Source organism: Nomascus leucogenys, chromosome 14, assembly GCF_006542625.1.
Source record: "Nomascus leucogenys isolate Asia chromosome 14, Asia_NLE_v1, whole genome shotgun sequence".
In the NCBI taxonomy this organism is placed as follows: domain Eukaryota; kingdom Metazoa; phylum Chordata; class Mammalia; order Primates; family Hylobatidae; genus Nomascus; species Nomascus leucogenys.
Window position 1 is genome coordinate 25,402,913 of NC_044394.1, and position 22,004 is coordinate 25,424,916.

General features: G+C 38.7%; 1 protein-coding gene and 1 non-coding gene across 3 annotated transcripts in view; both read left to right on the plus strand.

Annotated features, from left to right (window-relative positions):
* Positions 1–22,004, plus strand: part of REL (REL proto-oncogene, NF-kB subunit) — a 41,705-nt gene that overhangs the window by 17,714 nt on the left and 1,987 nt on the right. Inside the window, exons 4-9 of one of the 2 annotated variants that reach the window (XM_003262422.4) lie at positions 1,872–1,963; positions 17,946–18,086; positions 19,319–19,423; positions 19,519–19,731; positions 21,014–21,082; positions 21,545–21,613. In XM_003262422.4, coding sequence (XP_003262470.1) covers positions 1,872–1,963; positions 17,946–18,086; positions 19,319–19,423; positions 19,519–19,731; positions 21,014–21,082; positions 21,545–21,613 — 689 coding nt within the window. The remainder of the gene's footprint in view (positions 1–1,871; positions 1,964–17,945; positions 18,087–19,318; positions 19,424–19,518; positions 19,732–21,013; positions 21,083–21,544; positions 21,614–22,004) is intronic. The other variant, XM_030827189.1, reaches the window with a different exon arrangement.
* Positions 12,420–12,557, plus strand: LOC115838516. Its single transcript, XR_004033531.1, has one exon. It is a non-coding gene; the product is annotated as a U4 spliceosomal RNA (small nuclear RNA).

A 22,004-nucleotide genomic window follows, 5' to 3' on the forward strand; every position in this document is an offset into this window, starting at 1 on the left:
GTGGAATGCTTTTGAGGAAGAGGATTATAGTTGCAAGATTTCAAGAAAGGATTAAGAATTCAAGATTTAGCTGACCAAGCATAGTGGCTCATGCCTACAATCCAAGCACTTTGGGAGGCTGAGGCAGGCAGATTGCTTGAGTCCAGGAGCTTGAGACCAGCCTGGGCAACTGGTGAAACCCTGGCTCTACAAAAATACAAAAATTAGCTGGGTAGGGTATCATGTACCTGTAGTCCAGCTACTCAGGAGGCTGAGGTGGGAGGATCACCCGAGCCTGGGAGGCAGAGGTTGCAGTGAGCCGATATGGTGCCACTGCACTCCAGCCTGGGTGGCAGAGTGAGATCATCTCAAAAAAAAAGTTTTTTAAGATTTATTTTTGTAGTTATTGAAGGCAGAGGAAGGAAATGTGAAAGATATTTTAGATGCTAGCAAAATTGTAAGTGTGTTGAATGTGAAGAGCATGAGCATAAGACAGCATGAGTATGGAGACAGGCAGACAAAGTAGCCTCCGGTTGCAAGTGCCATGTGAAGTTTGAACAATAGTAATGTTATTATAATTGAGTTTTGCTTCCTTATTCACACCCACCCAATTTTACTGATGTCATGGTTTTTCCATGTGGGAACAAGTATGACTGGTGGTGGTGGGGGAGTTCCCCCCACCATCATCTATGCTACACATATGCAAATTAGTAGTATTTGTAGCTATTGGGAAGTTTTTCATAAATGACATTTTGAAACTTGTTAAATATTGTTAGCATTAAACTTCTTTCTAATACAAAAACGTTTTAGTAATTTTTTATGATGAATGGCTATAACTTTATATAATATGGCACAAAACATATTCTACTGCTAGTAACAGTGAATTCAGGGCTCAAAAAGCAAATCTCTGTGGAGCTAGGCAAGCAGCGTAAATGAGTGGTGTGGATCAAGTGTAGGAGGACTAACAGGCACTGTAGCAAACTAAAGAGCCCTGCATAAATGGGGCTCAGTCCCTAGCCTGTTGTTTCTGTGCCAACCTAGTATTGCCAGGTCTTTAAAATGTAGCCGGAAATCCAGATGTTCATATGCAATTACCTGATTTCTAAATGTAGATAACCTGTGCAGATTTTTTAAAATATAGGCAACACTTTTTGAGCCTAGCAAAACATACCTGTGGGTTTCAACCTGTGAGCATCTCTTTACAGCTTTTGCTTTACATTGTCAAACATACAACTTTATTGATTTGATTCTGAATTTGTTTGGGAGGTAAATTTTACTATTTGGTATTGCTTTACTGTTAATCTATGTTTTGGTATGTTTGACATAGGCATATTAGTAAGATGTAATTGTAAAACACTGTATGTTAGAATGATATAGTATATATTATTTTTCTTTTAACAGTTCTTAGAAGTACAACCCTACTTCTTTTTTTTTTTTTTTTTTGAGACAGAGTTTCGCTCTTGTTGCCCAGGCTGGAGCGCAATGGCGTGATCTCGGCTTACCGCAACCTCTGCCTCCCGGGCTCAAGCGATTCTCCTGCCTCAGCCTCCCGAGTAGCTGAGATTACAAGCATGCGCCACTATGCCTGGCTAATTTTGTATTTTTAGTAGAGACGGGGTTTCTCCATGTTGATCAGGCTGGTCTCGAACTCCTGACCTCAGGTGATCCATCCGCCTTGGCCTCCCAAAGTGCTGGGATTACAGGCACGAGCCACATGCCCAGCCATATAACCCCACTTCTTACTCTCATCTTTATCAGAGCAATTGGAAGCACATTCATGCTTTGGTATGTCCAACTGACAGCATGATAACTTCAGTGTTGCTGTATGTTTGATTTTTGCAATATTCCTTGTGTTTATAATGCAGTTTTGAATATTGTTTTTTTCCTGCTAGTTTCCAAAATTTGGGTATTCGATGTGTGAAGAAAAAAGAAGTAAAAGAAGCTATTATTACAAGAATAAAGGCAGGAATCAATCCATTCAATGGTAAGTATGTTTGATAAAATCATTTCTATTTATTTGGGTGTTGATTTCTATTTCTTTTTTCTTTCCCTTTTTTTTTGAGACAGAGTTTCGCTCTTGTCACCAGGCTGGAGTGCAATGGCATGATCTCAGCTCACTGCAACCTCCACCTCCCAGGTTCAAGCGATTCTCCTGCCTCAGCCTCCGGAGTAGCTGGGATTATAGGCGCCCACCATCACACCCAGCTAATTATTGTATTTTAAGTAGAGACGGGGTTTCACCATGTTAGCCAGGCTGGTCTTGAACTCCTGACATCAGGTGATCTACCCGCCTTGGCATCCCAAAGTGCTGGGATTACAGGCGTGAGCCATTGTGCCCAGCTATTTATATCTTGAACCTGTGTTTTAAGTTCTGTGTTTACTTTTCTACTTGTTGACATGTACCTGTATCTGAGGAATGAAGTATACTATTTAAAATAGTTTCTTCACAGTTGTTGAAAAAAATCTTATGCACAGAGAGGTTTCTGGTATTGTTGGAGAGTGTCACCATTTTATATAATAAAACTTCAAAATGTTGTGATCCTTTTTGAACATGACCTTCTTTATGCCACTTCCAGCAGACAACATACACTCCCCCTTTTGAATGTTAAATAGGCACTGTGTTTATAAGGTACTGGAGTGCATTTAGCTCAAGGGTATATTCACCGGTAATACTTAATCCCAATGTGGAAGAAGAAGCGTAGAAATAATAGAAATTACACAAAGTATTTTCATAGCGTATTTGTGTATATGACTAGATATCTACTGTTCAGTGAATTTTATTGGGGATAGCATTTATTAAGTATTTATACTTACGGTACTATCTGTCTCATGCTGTAAGTATAAATGCTTAATACTCCCTGGCTAACTGTTACTTGTAAGCACTGTGTATTGTTTGAATAGATAAGTACTACCACACTAGTTGCTGGCATCCTATACTTAGAATAGCCTCCATTCTGAAGTCTTTGCAGCTACTTAAATATGCAGAAGTCAGGAATTAAATGACTATAATATTTTCAAAGAATATATTTCTTGGTCATATTTGAGACATCCTTATACTGTTGGTTTGTATTTTTCCTGGATGTATAAAAATAATTTAAGAGATACGTTGATAATTTAAGGAATATATTCACAGATAATTACTGTTTTATGAGCCATAAAATCTGCATCTCTTTTCTCTAGGTTTTATTTTTCATACTTCTTCCCTTCCAGTCTTACCAGTCCCCTTCTTCCCTTCCAGTCTTACCAGGGGAGACTGCTATTAAGTTTGATGTATATTTTTCTAGAATTTTCTTTATACATGTGTAGTTATATGTAGACATGTATATTTTATAAAAAAGGAATCATGCTATATATCCTATTCTGCTCCTTCATTTTTTTCCACTCAGGAATATACCTTAAACTTTCCATGTCAATACTTACAAATCTGTTTTTATTTTTTTTAACAGAATATTTTATTGTTTGGATAGAACATAATTTGTTTATTTAGTCATCTTTTTTCTTTTTTTTTCTTTTTTTTTGAGGTAGTCTTGCTCTGTTGCCCAGGATGGAGTGCAGTGATGTGATCACAGATCACTGCAGCATTGACATCCTGGGCTCAAGTGGTCATCCCACCTCAGCCTCCCAAGTTGTTGGTGCACCACCATGCCCATGCCCAGCTAGTTTTTGTATTTTTTGTAGAGACAGGGTCTCGCCATGTTGCCCAGGCTGGTCTCAAAACTCCTGAGCTCAGCAATCCACTTGCCTCGGTCTTCTAAAGTGCTGGGATTACAGGCATGAGCCACTGCACTCGGTCTATTTAGTCTTCTATTAATGAACATGTATGTTGTTTTCATTTTGTTTTAAAAGCTCCACTGAATATACACTTTGAGCTCTTGTGTGATCATTTCCCTAGGATAAATTTTTGGAAGTGGAAAATTTCTAGGTCAAGAGTATGCTCATTTAAAATTGTGATTCATTGCCAAATTAATAGGCCAGACTTTTAAAGAGGCAGGTAAGTCTAGATGCAATATAAAACAAGGAAATTATAAGTGATAGCTATCATTTATTAAGCACTTCTTGTATGTCAGGGAGTAAACGTTAGTGCTTTATGCACACTACTTTATTTAATCGTTGGAACAATTCTGCTTTATGGAAGAGAATACCAAGGCTTTTGTTATTTAACTGTCCCAAATCATGCTGCAAATGTAAGTGGCAGACCTGGAATTCATATGCAGGTTCCTTGACTCCAGTGGTAAAGGCATTAAAAAGGAAAATGCTGTCTGTGGAATTTCTTTTTCTTAGTTTTGGCAGTTCAGAATCAGGCATGTTTTTTGAGATGCCCGGGCTGGAGTGCAGTGATGTGATCACAGCTCACTGCAGCCTTGACCTCCCAGGCTCAGGTGATTCTCCCACCTCAGCCTCCTAAGTAGCTGAGATTACAGGTGTGCATCACCATGCCCAGCTAATTTTTTTTTTGAGACAGAATCTCACTCTGTCACCCAGGCTGGAGTGCAGTGTCACAATCTCGGCTCGCTGCAACCCCCACCTCCTGGGTTCAAGTGATTCTTGTGCCTCAGCCTCTCGAGTAGCTGGAATTATAGACGTATACTATGCCTGGCTAATTTTTGTATTTTTAGTAGACACAGGGTTTCATCATGTCGGCCAGCCTGGTCTTGAACTCCCAACCTCAAGTGATCCTCCTGCCTCGGCCTCCCAAAGTGTTGGGATTACAGGTGTTAGCCACCACGCTTGGCCAGAGTTTTTGTACTTTTTTGTAGAGATGGGTTTTGTCATATTCCCCAGGCTGGTTTCAAACTCCTGGGCTCCAGTGATCCACCTGCCTTGGCCTCCCAAAGTGCCGGGATTATAGGTGTGAGCCACTGGGCCCAACTCGGGCATGATATTAATAGCGAATTCTCAATAATGGCACTTAAAGTAGTTCTTGGTAGATAGTAAGTGCTTTATATATTTTATTTCATTTAATCCTTATAACAGCCTACGAAATAGGTACTATTAATAACTCAATTTTAAAAATAAGAAAATGGAAGCATAGAAAATTAACTCAGGCCTGTAATCCCAGCACTTTGGGAGGCTGAGGCGGGGGGATCATGAGATCAGGAGTTCGAGACCAGCCTGACCAACATGGTGAAACCTTGTCTCTACTAAAAATACAAAAAATTGGCCAGACGTGGTGGCACGTGCCTGTAGTCCCAGCTACTTGGGAGGCTGAAGCAGGAGAATTGCTTGAACCCAGGAGGTGGAGTTTGCAGTGAGCCAAGTTTGCGCCACTGCACTCCAGCCTGGGCAACAGAACGAGACTCTGTCTCGATTAAAAAAAAAAAAAAATTCGCCAGGCGTGGTGGCGCACACCTGTGATCCCAGCTACTCAGGAGGCTAAGGCAGGAGAATCGCTTGAACCCAGGAGGTGGAGGTTGTGGTGAGCCGAAATCGCGCCATTTGACTCCAACCTGGGCAACAAGAGTGAAACTCCATCTCAAAAAAAATAAATTAATTATTTAAGAAAAAAATCAAGTAGGCCAAGCATGGTGGCTTACGCCTGTAATCCCAGCACTTTGGGAGGCCAAGGTGGAGAGGATTGCTTGAGCCCAGGAGTTTGAGATCAGCCTGAGCAACATGGTAAAACCCCATCTCTACAAAAAATTTTTTTTAATTAACCAGATGCAGGGGCACACAACTGTGGTCTTCGCTACTCAGGAGGCCGAGGTAGGAAAATTGCTTCAGCCTAGGAGGTCAAAGCTGCAGTGAACGGTGTTCTCACTATTGCACTTCAGCCTGAGCGACAGAATGAGACTCCGTCTCTAAGAAAAGAAAAGGAAAGTAATTTGTTCAAGGTTATATAGCTGATGAGTAGTAGAGCTAAGATTTGAACATAGGGAGCCCCTGACTCTAAGGTCATGGTTTTAACAACTCTACCATGCTGCCTGGATGAATATTGATTTGGGGAAGGAACAATCCTGCCAGTTAATCCTTCCCACTATTTATGTTTCCTGTTGTTACTTGTTTTTGTTTGAGACGGAGTCTCGCTCTGTCACCCAGGCTGGAGTGCAGTGGCACGATTTCGGCTCACTGCAAGCTCCGCCTCCCGGTTTCACGCCATTCTCCTGCCTCAGCCTCCTGAGTAGCTGGGACTACAGGCGCCTGCCACCACACTCGGCTAATTTTTTGTATTTTTAGTAGAGATGGGGTTTCATCGTGTTAGCCAGGATGGTCTCAATCTCCTGACCTCATGATCCGCCCACCTCGGCCTCCCAAAGTGGTGGGATTACAGGCGTGAGCCACCACGCCCAGCCTGTTTGCTTGTTTTTTAAACGTTCATTCCTTCCCGTGCCCTTCAGCAGTGGTTCTCAATTTGAATGTGCATAGGAATATCTTAGTACTTGTTAAAAATGTAGATTTCAGGTCACACTTCCGCTAATTTGATAGGGCTGGTATGGGTCCTGGGAATCTACATTTTAAAAAATATTTTTAAAATAATAACTTATCTGAGTCACATGGCACCAAAGTGTGTTAGCAGCCAAAAGTATCTGTTCGGGTCTGCAGCAGCCCCTATTCTTGCCTCCTCAGGAGACAGAAGGAGAGACCGAGACAAGTTTTAGAGCAGGAGTGAAAGTTTATTAAAAAGCTTTAGAGCAGGAAGGAAAGGAAGAAAAGTACACTTGGAAGAGGGCCAAGCAGGTGACTTGAAAGACAGGCGTGCTGGGAATCTGCATTTTAACAAACATCTAGATCAGTATTTCTTAAGTCTTTGACCGTGACCCACAGTAAGAAATAGATTTTGTTTTTCAGCTCAATATATATACATACACCACACCCTTAGGATGATACCCTATGTATTAGTCCGTTTTCACTCTGCTGATAAAGACACACCTGAGACTGGGAAGAAAAAGAAGTTTAATTGGACTTACAATTCCACATGGCTGGGGAGGCCTCAGAATCATGGCAGAGGTGAAAGGCACTTCTTAGATGGTGGCAGCAAGAGAAAATGAGGAAAATGCAAAAGCAGAAGCCCCTGATAAAACCATCATATCTTGTGAGATTTATTCACTACCACGGGAGCAGTATGGGGGAAACCACCGCCATGATTCAAATTATCTCCCACTGGGTCCCTCCCACAACACATGAGAATTATGGGAGTACAATTCAAGATGAGATTTGGGTGGAGACACAGAGCCAAACCATATCACCCTACTACATGTGGTGTACTCTATTCTGTTCTGTACCTTTCCTTTCCCTTCTTTTTCTTTCTCTCTTGCATTGTTAGTGCTTACTCAGCCCACTAAATTAATTTTACAATCAGGGTTCCCAAGCTACAATTTGAAAATCTCTATCTGAGATGATTCTGATGCAAGTGATCCATAGAGTATGCTTTGAGAAACTTTGATCTGATCTACATGCTGAGTTCAGCTTCTCAAGTATGGCCGTTAAAGCCCTTCATAATCTGGAAGCCTTGCTTTCCATTCTAGCTTTCATTCTGTACCTCAGCTTCCTACCCCTCCTTCGTCTACCACTGAGTGCACACATGCACTTACTTGTTTTTTGCCATTCTGAACTATCTGCACTGTTAGAAGAGCCATGTTCTTTCTTACCTCTGTGCTTTTATACATGCAGTTCCTTTGCATGAAACACCCTTATCTGCCTGGTGAATTTTTCTTACTCATTCTCCAAGTTTAAGGATCATATCGTCTTTAAAGCCTTCCCTGACCTTCTCTCTGTTTTCCCAAAGTACCTGTGTGTGTGTATATATGTGTGTGTATATATATTTATATATATTTTTTGAATCAGACTTTCACTCCTGTTGCCCAGGCTGGAGTGCAATGGTGCAATCTTGGCTCACCACAACCTCCGCCTCCCAGGTTCAAGCAATTCTTCTGCCTCAGCCTCCTGAGTAGCTGGGACTACAGGCACGCACCACCACACCTGGCTAATTTTTTTTGTATTTTTAGTAGAGATGGGGTTTCACCATGGCCAGGCTGGTCTTGAACTCCTGACCTCAGGTGATCCGCCCACCTCGGCCTCCCAGAGTGTTGGGATTACAGGTGTGAGCCACCGCACCCGGCCAGTACCTGTACATATTTCTAATATGGTTTGCTGTAACTTTGTTTACATGTTTTTCCTTCACTAAATCGTGAAATTGTGGAGGATGAGGACTATCTTCCACGTATCTCTGGCACATGAAAGAAGCTTAATTAAAATGTGTTGAAAGGGCCAGGCATGGTGGCTCATGCCTGTAATCCCAGCACCTGGGGAGGCCAAGGTGGGCGGATCACTTGAGTCTAGTTCGAGACCAGCCTGGGCAATGTGGTGAAACCCCGTCTCTACAAAAAATTGGCTGGGCATGGGTGCGTGCTGCAAGTCCCAGCCTGCTCCAGAGGCTGAGGTGGGAGGATCACTTGAACCCATCAGGCTGGGTTGCAGTGAGCCCAGATTGTGCCACTGCACTTCAGCCTGGGTGACAGTGAGACCCCATCTCAAAAAAACAAACAAACTAAAACGGTTGACAGAATAAATGGACGAACATGTCTTATTTGTACTTTTCTTTTTTTTTTTTTTACGGAGTCTCGCTCTGTCGCCCAGGCTGGAGTGCAGTGGCGTGATCTCGGCTCACTGCAAGCTCTGTCTCCCAGGTTCACACCATTCTCCTGCCTCAGCCTCCTGAGTAGCTGGGACTACAGGTGCCCGCCACCACGCCCGGCTAATTTTTTTGTATTTTTTAGTAGAGACGGGGTTTCACCGTGTTAGCCAGGATGGCCTCAGTCTCCTGACCTCATGTCCCGTCTGCCTCGGCCTCCCAAAGTGCTGGGATTACAGGCTTGAGCCACCGCACCCTGCCTTATTTGTACTTTTCTACCAAAAATTTCAGTTGTTTTCCTTACCTGAGATGCCCTGAAAGCCTTCTCAGTTCTCTTAAGTCTAAGATAACATCTTCCTAATTATACGGTATACTCAGCAATTAATCATTGAAAGTTTTGTGTTATCTGTTAGATCATTTGATTCTTCAGGAATTTTCTTCAAATATTAATTTCATGCTTGTTGTGGACAGGGTCTGTGATGGAATCTTGTTTCCATTTCACTTTGGCACCTAAACAATGTATTTGTTTTACTGTTATCTCTATCTTCTCAGCTAAGTGCCTTGAGCTATTGAGTTTCCTACCTGCACACAATAGATTCCCCAACTAGTGTGTTTTAAGGCCAGTCTTTATCTTTCTTGCCATTTGTTCTTTAAAACTAAGGAACAGTCTCTAGCAAACGGGGCATAAAGCAGTTTAATACTGTCAAATTTGAGGCTTCAAGTAAAGGATTATTCAAATTGTCTAATATATGCCAAAGTCTAAATTGGGTGAGGAATTTAATTAAGGACTCCAATATCAGATTTTAACAGTGTATACTCAGCTAGAACAAGAGTGGCAGTTAGACTTTGTAGAGGACTCTTAACTGCAAAAGCTGAAAAAAATTTTTAATTATATATCATTTTCTAGTTGTGTATTTTGGTAATGAAATATTAGGATTTCTAGTATGTGGCAAACTCCATAGAATATCTAAACTGTATATTAAATTTTATGCAATAAAATTGATTTTGACAATAAAGAATTTGCAATTAAGTTTTATTAGGTATTTTACTATTTTCCCATGTAGAGAATCTTGAGCTGTTATGAGAGTAAAAGGCTGCTATACAGTTGAGTTTGGGAAAACTACTTAGTAGTCTGAAAGGGAATACAGTTTAATAAGACAAGTAGTCTAATATAGATTCTTATCTCTAAAGTCTGGTCTAATACAAGAAAAAGCCTTTCCTTACAACTGAAAACTTAAAGCTTGAAAAAAATGGCTCATATGTACTTCATTGTCCTTTCTTTATTGCAGTCAGAGTTTTCGAAGCCTTTTTTTCATTACTCTAGGCGGAACTTGTGTACTTTCTTGCTTTCAGTATTCCTTGAGCATACTTCCATTATAACATTTTTCATGTTGTATTATATAATTTTAGTTTATGTATCTATTTCTCATCCAGATACTCATCTCACTAAGGTCAGGCATTGTCTTTTCATATTTGTATCTAACACTTTACTATGGTAGCACATGATAGATACCCAATAAGTATGTTTAAAGGTTGAGTAAATTAATGATATACTTCTAGTATACTTCTAGCACCTTTACTGTTTGCCTGGCACATGAACACTTAAATGTCAACTTTTATTATTATACATATGGGATACTTTATATACTTTTTAAGTAACAAAAATGTAAATTAATTATAACTAAATTTTATATATTTTTCCTTAAGTGAGACTTAGTTCATTTTTTTCTTTTCTTTTTTTTTTTTTTGAGATGGAGTCTTGCTCTGTCCCCCAGGCTGGAGTGCAGTGGTGCAATCTCAGCTCACTGCAAGCTCCGCCTCCGGGGTTCACGCCATTCTCCTGCCTCAGCCTCCTGAGTAGCTCGGATTACAGGCGCCTGCCACTGCATCCGGCTAATTTTTTGTATTTTTAGTAGAGACGGGGTTTCACCGTGGTCTTGATCTCCTGACCTCATGATCCGCCCGCCTCGGCCTCCCAAAGTGCTGGGATTACAGGCTTGAGCCACCGCACCCGGCTCATTTTTTTTTTTCTATTATTTGTAGAGACAGGGTCTCCGTATGTTTCCCAGGCTGGTCTTGAACTCCTGGGCTCAAGTGATCCTCCTGCCTCGGTTTCCAAAAGTGCTGAGATTACAGGCATGAGCCACCACTCCTGACTAAGACATAGTTCTTAAAATTGTTATTCCAGGCCGGGCGCAGTGGCTCATGCCTGTAATCCCAGCACTTTGGGAGGCCGAGATGGGCGGATCACGAGGTCAAGAGTTACAGACCATTCTGGCCAACATAATGAAACCCTATCTCTACCAAAAATACAAAAATTAGCTGAGCATGGTGGCGTGCACCTGTAGTCCTAGCTACTTGGAAGGCTGAGGCAGGAGGAGAATCATTTGAACCAGGAAGTGGAGGTTGCAGTCAGCCGAGATGGCACCACTGCATTCCAGCCTGGCGACAGAGCAAGACTCCATCTCAAAAAAAAAAAAAAAAAATTATTATTCCATATGCTGTGTATTTTTGCCTCGTTATTTATTTTTATTTCAGTAGTATTTGACAGTATTAGAATTTTAGAAATGTTACACTTCTAGAGCTAGTAGACGTCATAATTGATTTTAAAAATTTAATTCCTGCTTATGAAAGAAATATAGCATGATAATATCTTCTTGGTTAAGAATGAAATTCTCATTACACACCTACTGATTTTAGGGTTAAAGGAGTGATATTTCTTTCTAAAGGTAGATTAAACATTTAACATAAAAAGGAAGGGGCTGGGCACGGTGGCTCACGCCTGTAATCCCAGCACTTTGGGAGGCTGAGGTGCGCAGATCACGAGGTCAGGAGATCAAGACCATCCTGGCTAACAGGGTGAAACTCCGTCTCTACTAAAAATACAAAAAATTAGCCGGGCGTGGTGGCGGGCGCCTGTAGTCCCAGCTACTCAGGAGGCTGAGGCAGGAGAATGGCGTGAACCCGGGAGGCAGAGCTTGCAGTGAGCCAAGCTCACATCACTGCAACTGCACTCCAGCCTGGGTGACAGAGTGAGACTCCATCTCAAAAAAAAAAAAAAAAACATAAAAAGGAAGGAGAACAGGAGAACAGTTATTACCTTATATTTTGACTAACTACAAAGTGAAATTTTAAACTAAGAGGAATTTGAGAGAATTTGATTGGTCTCATGCTTCCTTCCGTTAGTTTTTGCAAATGTTAGAACGAGTATCAGGCCAGGCACGGCCGCTCACACGTGTAATCCCAGCACTACGGGGGCCCAAGGTGGGCGGATCACTTGAGGTCAGGAGTTCCAGACCACCGTGGCCAACATGGTGAAACCCCGTCTCTACTAAAAATACAAAAATTAGCCAGGCATGGTGGTGCACGCCTGTAATCCCAGCTACTTGGGAGGCTGAGGCATGAGAATCTCTTGAACCCAGGAGGCAGAGGCTGCAGTGAGCCAAGATCACAACACTGCACTCTAACCTGGGCGACAGAGTGAGACTCCGCCTCAAACAAAACAAAACAAACAAAACTGAGTATCAATTTTGACATTACAGAATAAAACACTGCATTTTGTATTATAGAATGATAGGTATCTATTAAAAAGCCTACAGCAAGCATTATCCTAAATAAGAGAAATATCAGAAGCATTTGCTTTGAAGTTAAGAATGAGAAACCAAGGCACACTTTTACCACTTCTATTCAACATTGTAGTGAAGGTCATAGCCAGAGCAGTGAGCATTGTAGCCAGTGTACAGTGAGACCCCCCAAAAAGTAGAGGCATAGGATTGAAAAATGAGGAAATAAAACTATAATTATTTGAAATTACTATAGTGATAACCCAAAAGATATATAAATGGATTATTCAAATAAGTTTGAAAGAGTGAGCTTTGTGCATTGGCAGTATAGCCAAGTGAGGTTTATCTCAGGAGTGGTTATTGTTAATTGAAAACTTTTTCCTAATATCCTGCTGTCATGACTTGCAGTATAGTCAGCATTGGCAATTTTTGACAGTCTTTGGAGACTGAATAAAAAATAAAGTTTAAAAGGGTTAGTGGATGTAAAATTAATATATAAAAGTCAGTCATATTTCCATATCTCAGCAGCAAATAACTAGAAAACATCATTAAAACAAATATTGTCAGGAAATATGAAGTATGTAGAAACAAATCAAAGAAATTATAAGATTTCTTTAGGGAAAATTATAAAATTTTATTATGAGATCTTAGAGAATACTTAAATAAATGGAGAGGTATTCCGTGCTCTCTAAGAGTAATATTGTAAATATGTCATTTTCCTGGGCTGGGCGTGGTATTTCACACCTGTAATCCCAGCACTTTGGGAGGCCGAGGCAGGCGGATCACGAGGTCAAGAGGTTGAGACCATCCTGCGAAGATGATGAAACCCCGTCTCTACTTAAAATACAAAATTAGCTGGGCGTGGTGGCACGGGCCTGTAGTCCCAGCTACTCGGGAGGCTGAGGCAGGAGAATCACTTGAACCCGGGAGGCAGAGGTTGCAGTGAGCTGAGATCGTGCCACTGCACTCCAGCCTGGGCAAAGAGCAAGACTGTCTCAAAAAAAAAAAAAAAAAAAAGTCATTTTCCCCCAATTGATAAATAGATTCAATGCAACTCCATATTAAATGTGATAATTCTAAACAGGAACAGAATATAGAAAAGGAACAATGAGGAGAAATTGACCTCATCAGACAGAAGTATTAATACTAATTAAGGCAGTGTCATATTGGGATAAGAATAGACAGATTGACACATTGGAGTAGAATTGAGAGCCCTGAAGAGATCCAATCACCTGTGACCCTGAACTGGAATAATTGGGTGAATCATTATCTTAACTTGTTTTTATTAATCTTTCTTAAATGTATGTATAGCTCAGATTCATTTCAATATTTAATATTACAAGTGTTTTGGTCTTTACTTATAAATTTAGTGATGTTTTTGTGACCAAAGTCTGCTGTAGAAACTTTTATTTATATTGATTAGCCTATGGTAAAATTGGTTTTATTATGGTGGTGTTTCACTTGAAGTTGCAATTTCCAAGAACCTATAGACATCATCCTAGAAGAACATTAAGTGAAGACTTACTGTGTATATAAGCAGATTTGAAATTAAAAATATAAAAGATCTTCTGAAGTTGCAACAGTGTTCAGAAGTATTATAAAATAGAAATAAATCATTTCCAAAAGAGAGATTTCATTTTTGCCCAAAATCTTTCTTTTAAGCTATAAAAGACAAAACTGTTCAATACACATTTTTGTCAATTTAAATCTACATATTCACCCAATTTTTATAAGATAAAATAAAAATGTATAATTATTGAAAAAAGAAAAAAGAATTGAGAGCCCAGAAACAGAGCTAAGGAAATATGCGACTTCAATGTATGACAGAGGTGGCATGTCATATCAAGAGGAAAGGAGGAAATGTTTGAGAAATAAAGCTTGAAAAAAAATAGTTATTTAATTAAGTTGGATTCCCTACCTCACATCATATACAAATATCAGCTGAAGATGGATTAAAGGCTTTAGAATGAGTCAACACTTTAAAAACTTTTGGTAGACTATGTTGGTAAACATTTTAATCCTTGAGGTGTAAAAAGACAAGACACAAAGTGTTTTCTATAAAACTTTTGATAAATTTGATTATATTCTTAATTTCAGTTTATTATATTTTTCAGTTCTAGAATTTGATTCCTTTTTTCAGTTTCAAGTTCTCCAGTAAACTCAATCTTAATTCCTTGAATATATTAAGTATAGTTACTTTAAATTATATGTCTGAAAACTTCATTATTTGGATCCTTTGTGGTATGTTTTTATTGCCTGTTGCTTTCTTTTTTTAAAAAAAAAAAATTTATTTTGCCTCCTCATATGTCTGGTTATTTAAGATAAAATACCAATCATTTTCTGTGAAAAAGTGTAAAGATTTTAGGCCTACAATATTATCTCCCTGCAGAAAATTTTCTTCTGGCTAGTGGCCGGGTACACTAGCAATCCCAGGTCACCTAAAATCAGTGAATGATTTAGGTTATTTGAAATTGGGCTTTCATCCCTGGAATCTGATACGTTTCCTCAAATCCCCCAAAGCCTTGGGTATTTATCAGATCCCACATCCTTGGCAAACTCTCAACTCTGTTATTTTTTCCCTGTAGTTTATTTAGAGTTCATCTCAATCTTCTTAACCATCCCTTAGAAAACTGTCAGGCTATATTCAGATAAAAGTGGCCTCTCATTCTGAACTGTGGGTTTTCTTCTCTCATATCTTGGTCACATGATTTTTCATGACCTTGTTAGCTCTCTAATGTCATTAGAGAAATTTTGTTTCATATTTTGTCCACTTTATTCTCATGGTTGAATTGGTCCCAGTTTACAGATTATCATCTGCCATTACCAAAAGTAGAACTTCTTTTTATTAACGTTTGCTTTATGCTTTCTTCAGTAACTTGTAAAAGTATCTAAATGTTTGGTTGTTCAATAGGCCTTTAAGTAATTCTTCAGTCATTTGTGTTAATTGAGGAAATGTATAATAAATACCACTATGTTCGATGCCTAGTGGAGACACATCAGACATCCCTTCTGACTTCATTTGAAACTTTGTCTAATAGGATAGAAGAGGCATACATAAATGATTATCATGTAAGATTTTAAAACTTTTAAGGGCATAAGAAAGGTATAGGTCAAGTCTTGCACTGATTTAGAGAGGAGAAATATTCCTTCCATTGCAGAGGATGAAGTTAGGCTTTATAGAAAAGAAGCTTTGAGCTGGGGTTTCAGCCTTACACTGAATCTTGCATTGGGTAAAAACGGGTATCTGTCATGATTCTTGTCTGTCAGTAGTTTTTAACCATGTTGTGCAGAGATGAAAGTAATTCTGATGCAGTAGTAATTGTATTTCCACACACTGAGAAGATTCAAAGCAAAATCTCATAAACAGTGATTTTTTTTTGAGAAGTAGGTAGAATTTCTTCCCTGTAGTAGAACTATTATGTGACTAAATGTTTTTGAACTTTGGCTTATTGACCAGTTTGTTTATTTTTCTTTTATGTACCATTTAAAAATATTTAAAGTAAACTTTTATTGAGATACAATAAAATCTACCCGAATATATCCTGCCACATAACCACATTCAAGCTATGGAACGTTTCCATCACCCCCTAAAATTTCCCTGGTCCCCTTCTCGCTCAGTTCCCTATCCCGCCTCTGCCTCAGGCAATTACTAATCTGCCCTCTGTCACTGGAGATTAATCTTTTCTAAAACTGCATATGAATGGAAGCATACAGTATACTTTTGTATCTGGTTGGTTTCTTTTGCTCAACATGGTTTTGAGATACATTCATTTGGGAGTGTATACCCATAGTTTGTTCTTTTTTTCTTTTTTGAGACGGAGTCGCTCTGTCGCCCAGGCTGGAGTGCAGTGGCACGATTTCGGCTCACTGCAAGCTCCGCCTCTCGGGTTCACCATTCTCCTGCCTCAGCCTCCCAAGTAGCTGGGATTATAGGTGCCCGCCACCACGCCTGGCTAATTTTTTGTGTTTTTAGTAGAGGCGGGGTTTCACCGTGTTAGCCAGGATGGTCTCGATCTCCCAACCTCATGATCCGCCCACCTTGGCCTCCCAAAGTGCTGGGATTACAGGTGTGAGCCACGATGCCTGGCCAGTTTGTTCTCTTTTATTGCTGAGTTTATTCCATTGTAGGACTATACCACACTTTGTTTATCCATTCACAGAGTTCACATAGGTTTATTTTTAAACTTACCAGGAATATCTAGCTACAAATTTATCTTTTTTGCATATTGATTACTCATCTTTGCAATTGAGAGACACTAATATCTTGAATGCTACATTTATAATGCTGTAAAAATGGATTTTGAAGAGGTAGCTCTCATATTGCCTACACAATAGTGCCAGTAGAGTATGCTGCTGTAACACAAGTGTTGGTATCATAACATTTTGACCTTTCAGTTGTACAGAGTACAGATGTGTTTTTATGCACTGTTTCAAAGATTAGGCATAAGAATGCTAGTACTGGGATACTTACAAAAGTTGTGATAGCTACGTAGACTGTCAGTGTCATTAAATAAAAACAGTACAAAATACATTATCAATTTTATTAGTTATTGCCTGTAAAATAAGGAATTTGGGCTTAACTATGTTTCTAAATTTAGCGTTTCAAAATTTAATACTTTGCAAAGTAAAATTGTTTTGTAAATAATGTGCATGTCATGCTTTTTAAAAATATGACTGTTATTGCTATAGCTTATGGCATTTGAAAGGCAATATTTTCTTTTGGAACTGGGTTTCTGGTTCAAATACTAATTTAACAAACTATTATACTATATTCTGTCATGAGCTTGTCTAGTTTTATAGAACTATAAAATTTTTAATTAAAAAATTTTTTAAGTTTGCACATAAAATTTCTTATGGAAACTAGCTATCTTAACATTTTTTTGTTTCTTGGTATTCCATCCTTAAAATGTTGATCCACATTTAGTATTCTTGTGTATGTCATTTTTATGTATAACATATGTACAGTTTTCTAATAGATTTCAATTTTTAAAAGCATAGGCTCTAAATTTAATGACTTGAGTTCACATTTCCACCCTGTCACTGTGAAACTTTGGGCAAGTAATTCATCTCTTTAAAATCAGTTCCAGGCCAGGCTCAGTGGCTCATGCCCATAATCCCAACACTTTGGGAGGCCAAGGTGGGTGGATCACTTGAGCCTGGGAGTTTGAGACCACCCTGGGTGACATAGTGAAACCCCATCTCTACAAAAAAATAGAAAAATTAGCTGGGCGTGGTGGCATGTGCCTGTAGTCCCAGCTACTCAGGAGGCTGAGATGGGAAGATCACTTGAGCCTGGGAGGTGAAGGTTGAGGTGAGCCAAAATCGCATCACTGCACTCCAGCCTGGGCAACAGAGTGAGACCCCCATGTCAAAAAAAACGAATTAAACTCAGTTCCTCATTTGTAAAATGGGGATGAAGGTAATTCTTGTACAGATTTAGGAGATAATTTACAGAGTCCTTAACACAACAACTGGACCAAATACATATTTGTTGAATGAATGGGTAAATGCCATTCTTTGTTGTGTACAAACCTGCAACTATTTTTTAAAACTTTGATTTGTTATTAATGTCAACTTGGGATTTTGCTTTAAATCCCAGGTGAGGGGATAGTTACTTCCTGAACGTGGCTATAATTTATCAAATACTGTTAGATAGTGACTACTTGATAAGAATGATAAAAGGCATTCTTGAGATTGTATACTGTTCTATTTTTATTCATACAGATTTGGATGCTATTCAAGGTTATTGGCTATAATGGGCAGGGAGGAGGACCTAGCAAGTCTTTAGGTCTATGTGACTATTACATTCTTAAAATTTTTTTTTTTCTATTCAGTCCCTGAAAAACAGCTGAATGATATTGAAGATTGTGACCTCAATGTGGTGAGACTATGTTTTCAAGTTTTCCTCCCTGATGAACATGGTAATTTGACGACTGCTCTTCCTCCTGTTGTCTCGAACCCAATTTATGACAACCGTAAGTACTTCATTTTCTTATATTTGTAGTCTTAACTTGTTTTTTGCAATAGTTTAATTCTTAAAAGTATTTTGGTAATTAGAAAAACAATATATTCATGATAGGAAAACTTGCAGACATTACAGAAATATATAACAGAAAGGAAATCTTCTCTAATCTCATCCTCCAGAGATAATCACTGTCCTTAGGTGCATATTTTACCAGTTTCTTCTTCCTATATATACACAGATACATTGTCATCATCATCATTTTTGACACAGTACAATTTTGGCAACTTAAAATCATAAGTGATGATTGTTTTAAAAACTTTCTTCTTACCATATATCTTGGACATTTTCCTTTCAATCACCTTATTCTTTTCAGTAGCAGCATATTTTATTATGTAGTTATATCATAATTTTATTAATTACCCTCTTACAAGACATTTGGTTTGTTTCTTTTCTCATTTTTTCTTTTTGGCCTAGCAAACTACTGCAATACATATTCTTGTATATGTTTTTATTTTTATTGGTTTTTTTTTTTTTTTGGAGACAGGGTATCACTCTGTCACCCAGGCTGGAGTGCAGTGGTGCAGTCATGGCTCACTGCATGGCAAATGCTGGATCAAAGGACATGGATATATCTCATTTTGAAAGATTATGAAACTTTACCCCAAAATACTGTGTGTGTGTGTGTGTACATAAACTTATATATACATCCACCAATGTTGTATGATATACCTGTTTTATGTGTAGAAGGATAGAGAGACGCAGGGCTATAAAGGTAGATTAGAGTATCCTTATCATGTAGAGCTTTAAATGCCAGGGATAATTATAATAATCTTATGGCCAGATAATAGGAAGCATGAAAGTTGTATTGCCATAGGGAGATGTATTGCCATAGGGAAAATTGTATTGCCATGGGGATGTGGTCATGATTTATGAAGATTAATCTGGTGACAGTGCGTAGGATTGATTGGCGGAATCAGAATTTAGAAGCAGGGAGATGTAATTAGAGAATATATCATTACCTAGAAATGAAGCCACAAAGTCTAAAGTAAAGCAGTTAGGAAGTGGACAGATATATAGATGATTAATGTAGTTAGTGTCCTTTATCTATACACTAAAACTTTTATTCTGTGAATGCTTTTCCTCAAATTCTTCCCTGCAAAAAGAAATAAAATATTACTAAGGTAGCAACTCATTTTTTTGAAAATCCTCATAGAAAATCCTCATTTTTTTGAAAATATTTAGGTGCTCCAAATACTGCAGAATTAAGGATTTGTCGTGTAAACAAGAATTGTGGAAGTGTCAGAGGAGGAGATGAAATATTTCTACTTTGTGACAAAGTTCAGAAAGGTATTTATTTATTTCATTGAATTTAGAATAAATTTTAGATTAATAGTTGCAGTTACTTTGTTTTCCCTTTTTTTTTTTGGTTTCTTATTGACTAGATGACATAGAAGTTCGTTTTGTGTTGAACGATTGGGAAGCAAAAGGCATCTTTTCACAAGCTGATGTACACCGTCAAGTAGCCATTGTTTTCAAAACTCCACCATATTGCAAAGCTATCACAGAACCCGTAACAGTAAAAATGCAGTTGCGGAGACCTTCTGACCAGGAAGTTAGTGAATCTATGGATTTTAGATATCTGCCAGATGAAAAAGGTATGACATTTTGCTGGTAATAATTTATATATTTCTTGAAGTGGTACTGCTAATAACATCTTCGTGTAAGATTCATTTGAGTACAGTTATGTATATTCATAATTTATGTTTCTTTTCCTGGAAGCTTTCTGTTGGTTTTTTTCTTTATGCTCTTTGCATCTCTTTATTTGTTGGGTTGTTTTTTGTTTTGTTTTGTTTTGTTTTTGAGACAGAGTCTCACTGTCACCCAGGCTAGAGTGCAGTGGCGCAATCTTAGCTCACTGTAACCTCTGCCTCCCGGGTTCAAGCGATTCTCCTGCCTCAGCCTCCTAAGTAGCTGGGACTATAGGCACGTGCCACCACGCTTGGGCTACTTTTGCATTTTTAGTAGAGACAGGGTTTCACCATGTTGGCTAGGCTGGTCTCTGCATCTCTTTCTTCAAGAAGAGGTTTGATTAGTATGGAATAATTTCAAAGTATCTAAACTGCTTACTAAAATTTCTATTTTTGAAGGTCTATTTTAGTCTTTGTGCACTTACCACTCAGAGAGTAGTCTCTATATTGGTTTCTTATCAAACCTTATTGTATTAGTTGACATTATTGACTTGTGTGATAAGAAAACAAGATGAATATTTTAAACAGTTTGTTTTGGGTTTTTTTTGAGACAGGGTCTCTTGTCACTTAAGCTGGAGTACAGTGGCATGATCGTGGCTCATCAGAGCCTCAGCCTCCTGGGCTCAGGTGATCATCCCACCTCAGCCTCATGAGTGCCTGGGACTATAGGTGCGCACCACCACGCTTGGCTAATTTTTGTGGGGTTTTTTTGGTTTTTTTTTTTTTGAGATGGAGTCTCGCTCTGTCTTGCCCAGGCTGGAGTACAGTGGCGCAATCCTGGCTCACTGCAACTTCTGCCTCCTGGGTTCAAGCAATTCTCCTGTCTCAGCCTCCCAAGTAGCTGAGACTACAGGCATGTGCCACCACATCCGACTAATTTTGTATTTTTAGTAGAGATGGGGTTTCACCATGTTGGCCAGGCTGGTCTCAAACTCCTGACCTCAGGTGATTCACCCACCTCAGCCTCCCAAAGTGCTGGGATTACTTTAAACAATTTTTTACTAAGAGAAAAATATCTTTTTCTACTGATACTACTGATTTGGGACGTATTCTACAATACTGATTAAATCCAACTTATATACATATTTATTGAAAACATTTTCTATATGTGAATAAAATATTTGTTTATTAAAGGAGAGGATACAATCCTATAATTTTTTATCTGCTTTCCTGGTTTCTTTCTAATCAGATACTTACGGCAATAAAGCAAAGAAACAAAAGACAACTTTGCTTTTCCAGAAACTGTGCCAGGATCACGGTAAGAATATTTTGGATCGATTCATATTTAAATAGGTTTTGTTTTATTTACTTTATTCAGTTTTTCAAATTTTATTATTTTTGTTTTGTTTTGTTTTTTGTTTGTTTTTTTTGAGCATCTCTCTCTGTCACCCAGGCTGGAGTGCAGTAGGGCAATCTCAACTCACTGCAACCTCTGCCCCCCAGGTTCAACAATTCTCCTGCCTCAGCCTCCCGGGTAGCTGAGATTACAGGCACGTGCCACCAAACCCGGCTAATTTTTGTATTTTTAGTAGAAACAGGGTTTCGTCATGTTGACCAGGATGGTCTTGAACTCCTGACCTCAGGTGATCCACCCACCTTGGCCTCCCAAAATGCTGGGATTACAGGTGGGAGCCACCATGCCTGGCCAATTTTTCAGATTTTAATTGATAATGTTATTTTTCAAATGACATTTAATAATGGAAAAACTTTATCCTAACAGTTAATTTTCCTGAGAGACCAAGACTTGGTCTCCTCGGTTCAATTGGAGAAGGAAGATACTTCAAAAAAGGTATTTTATTTCCTATAGCATATTTCTTGTGATCAGAAAGACCAGTACTTTGCACAGTATATTGGAATTCTATTTTTAGGAATGAATAACTGCTTCTTTGAAAATTTCCTCTCCAGATTTTTCATGCTTTCAGTATAGGATGAATTAAGCATGGCTTCTGAAGGTTGTGTTAGAAACCGATTGTGTTTTTGGGATTTATTGTTCAAGAAATTACACGTTGTTCATATGGTAGCAATTTTATTAATTACATTGCGTTATGAAAAAAATGTTACTGATTTGGTTAGTTACCTGTTCTTATAAATAAAATTTTACTGGAACACGGCCATGAATATTTGATTAAATATTATCTCTAAACTGCTTTTTTTTTTTTTTTTTTTAACACTATGGCAAC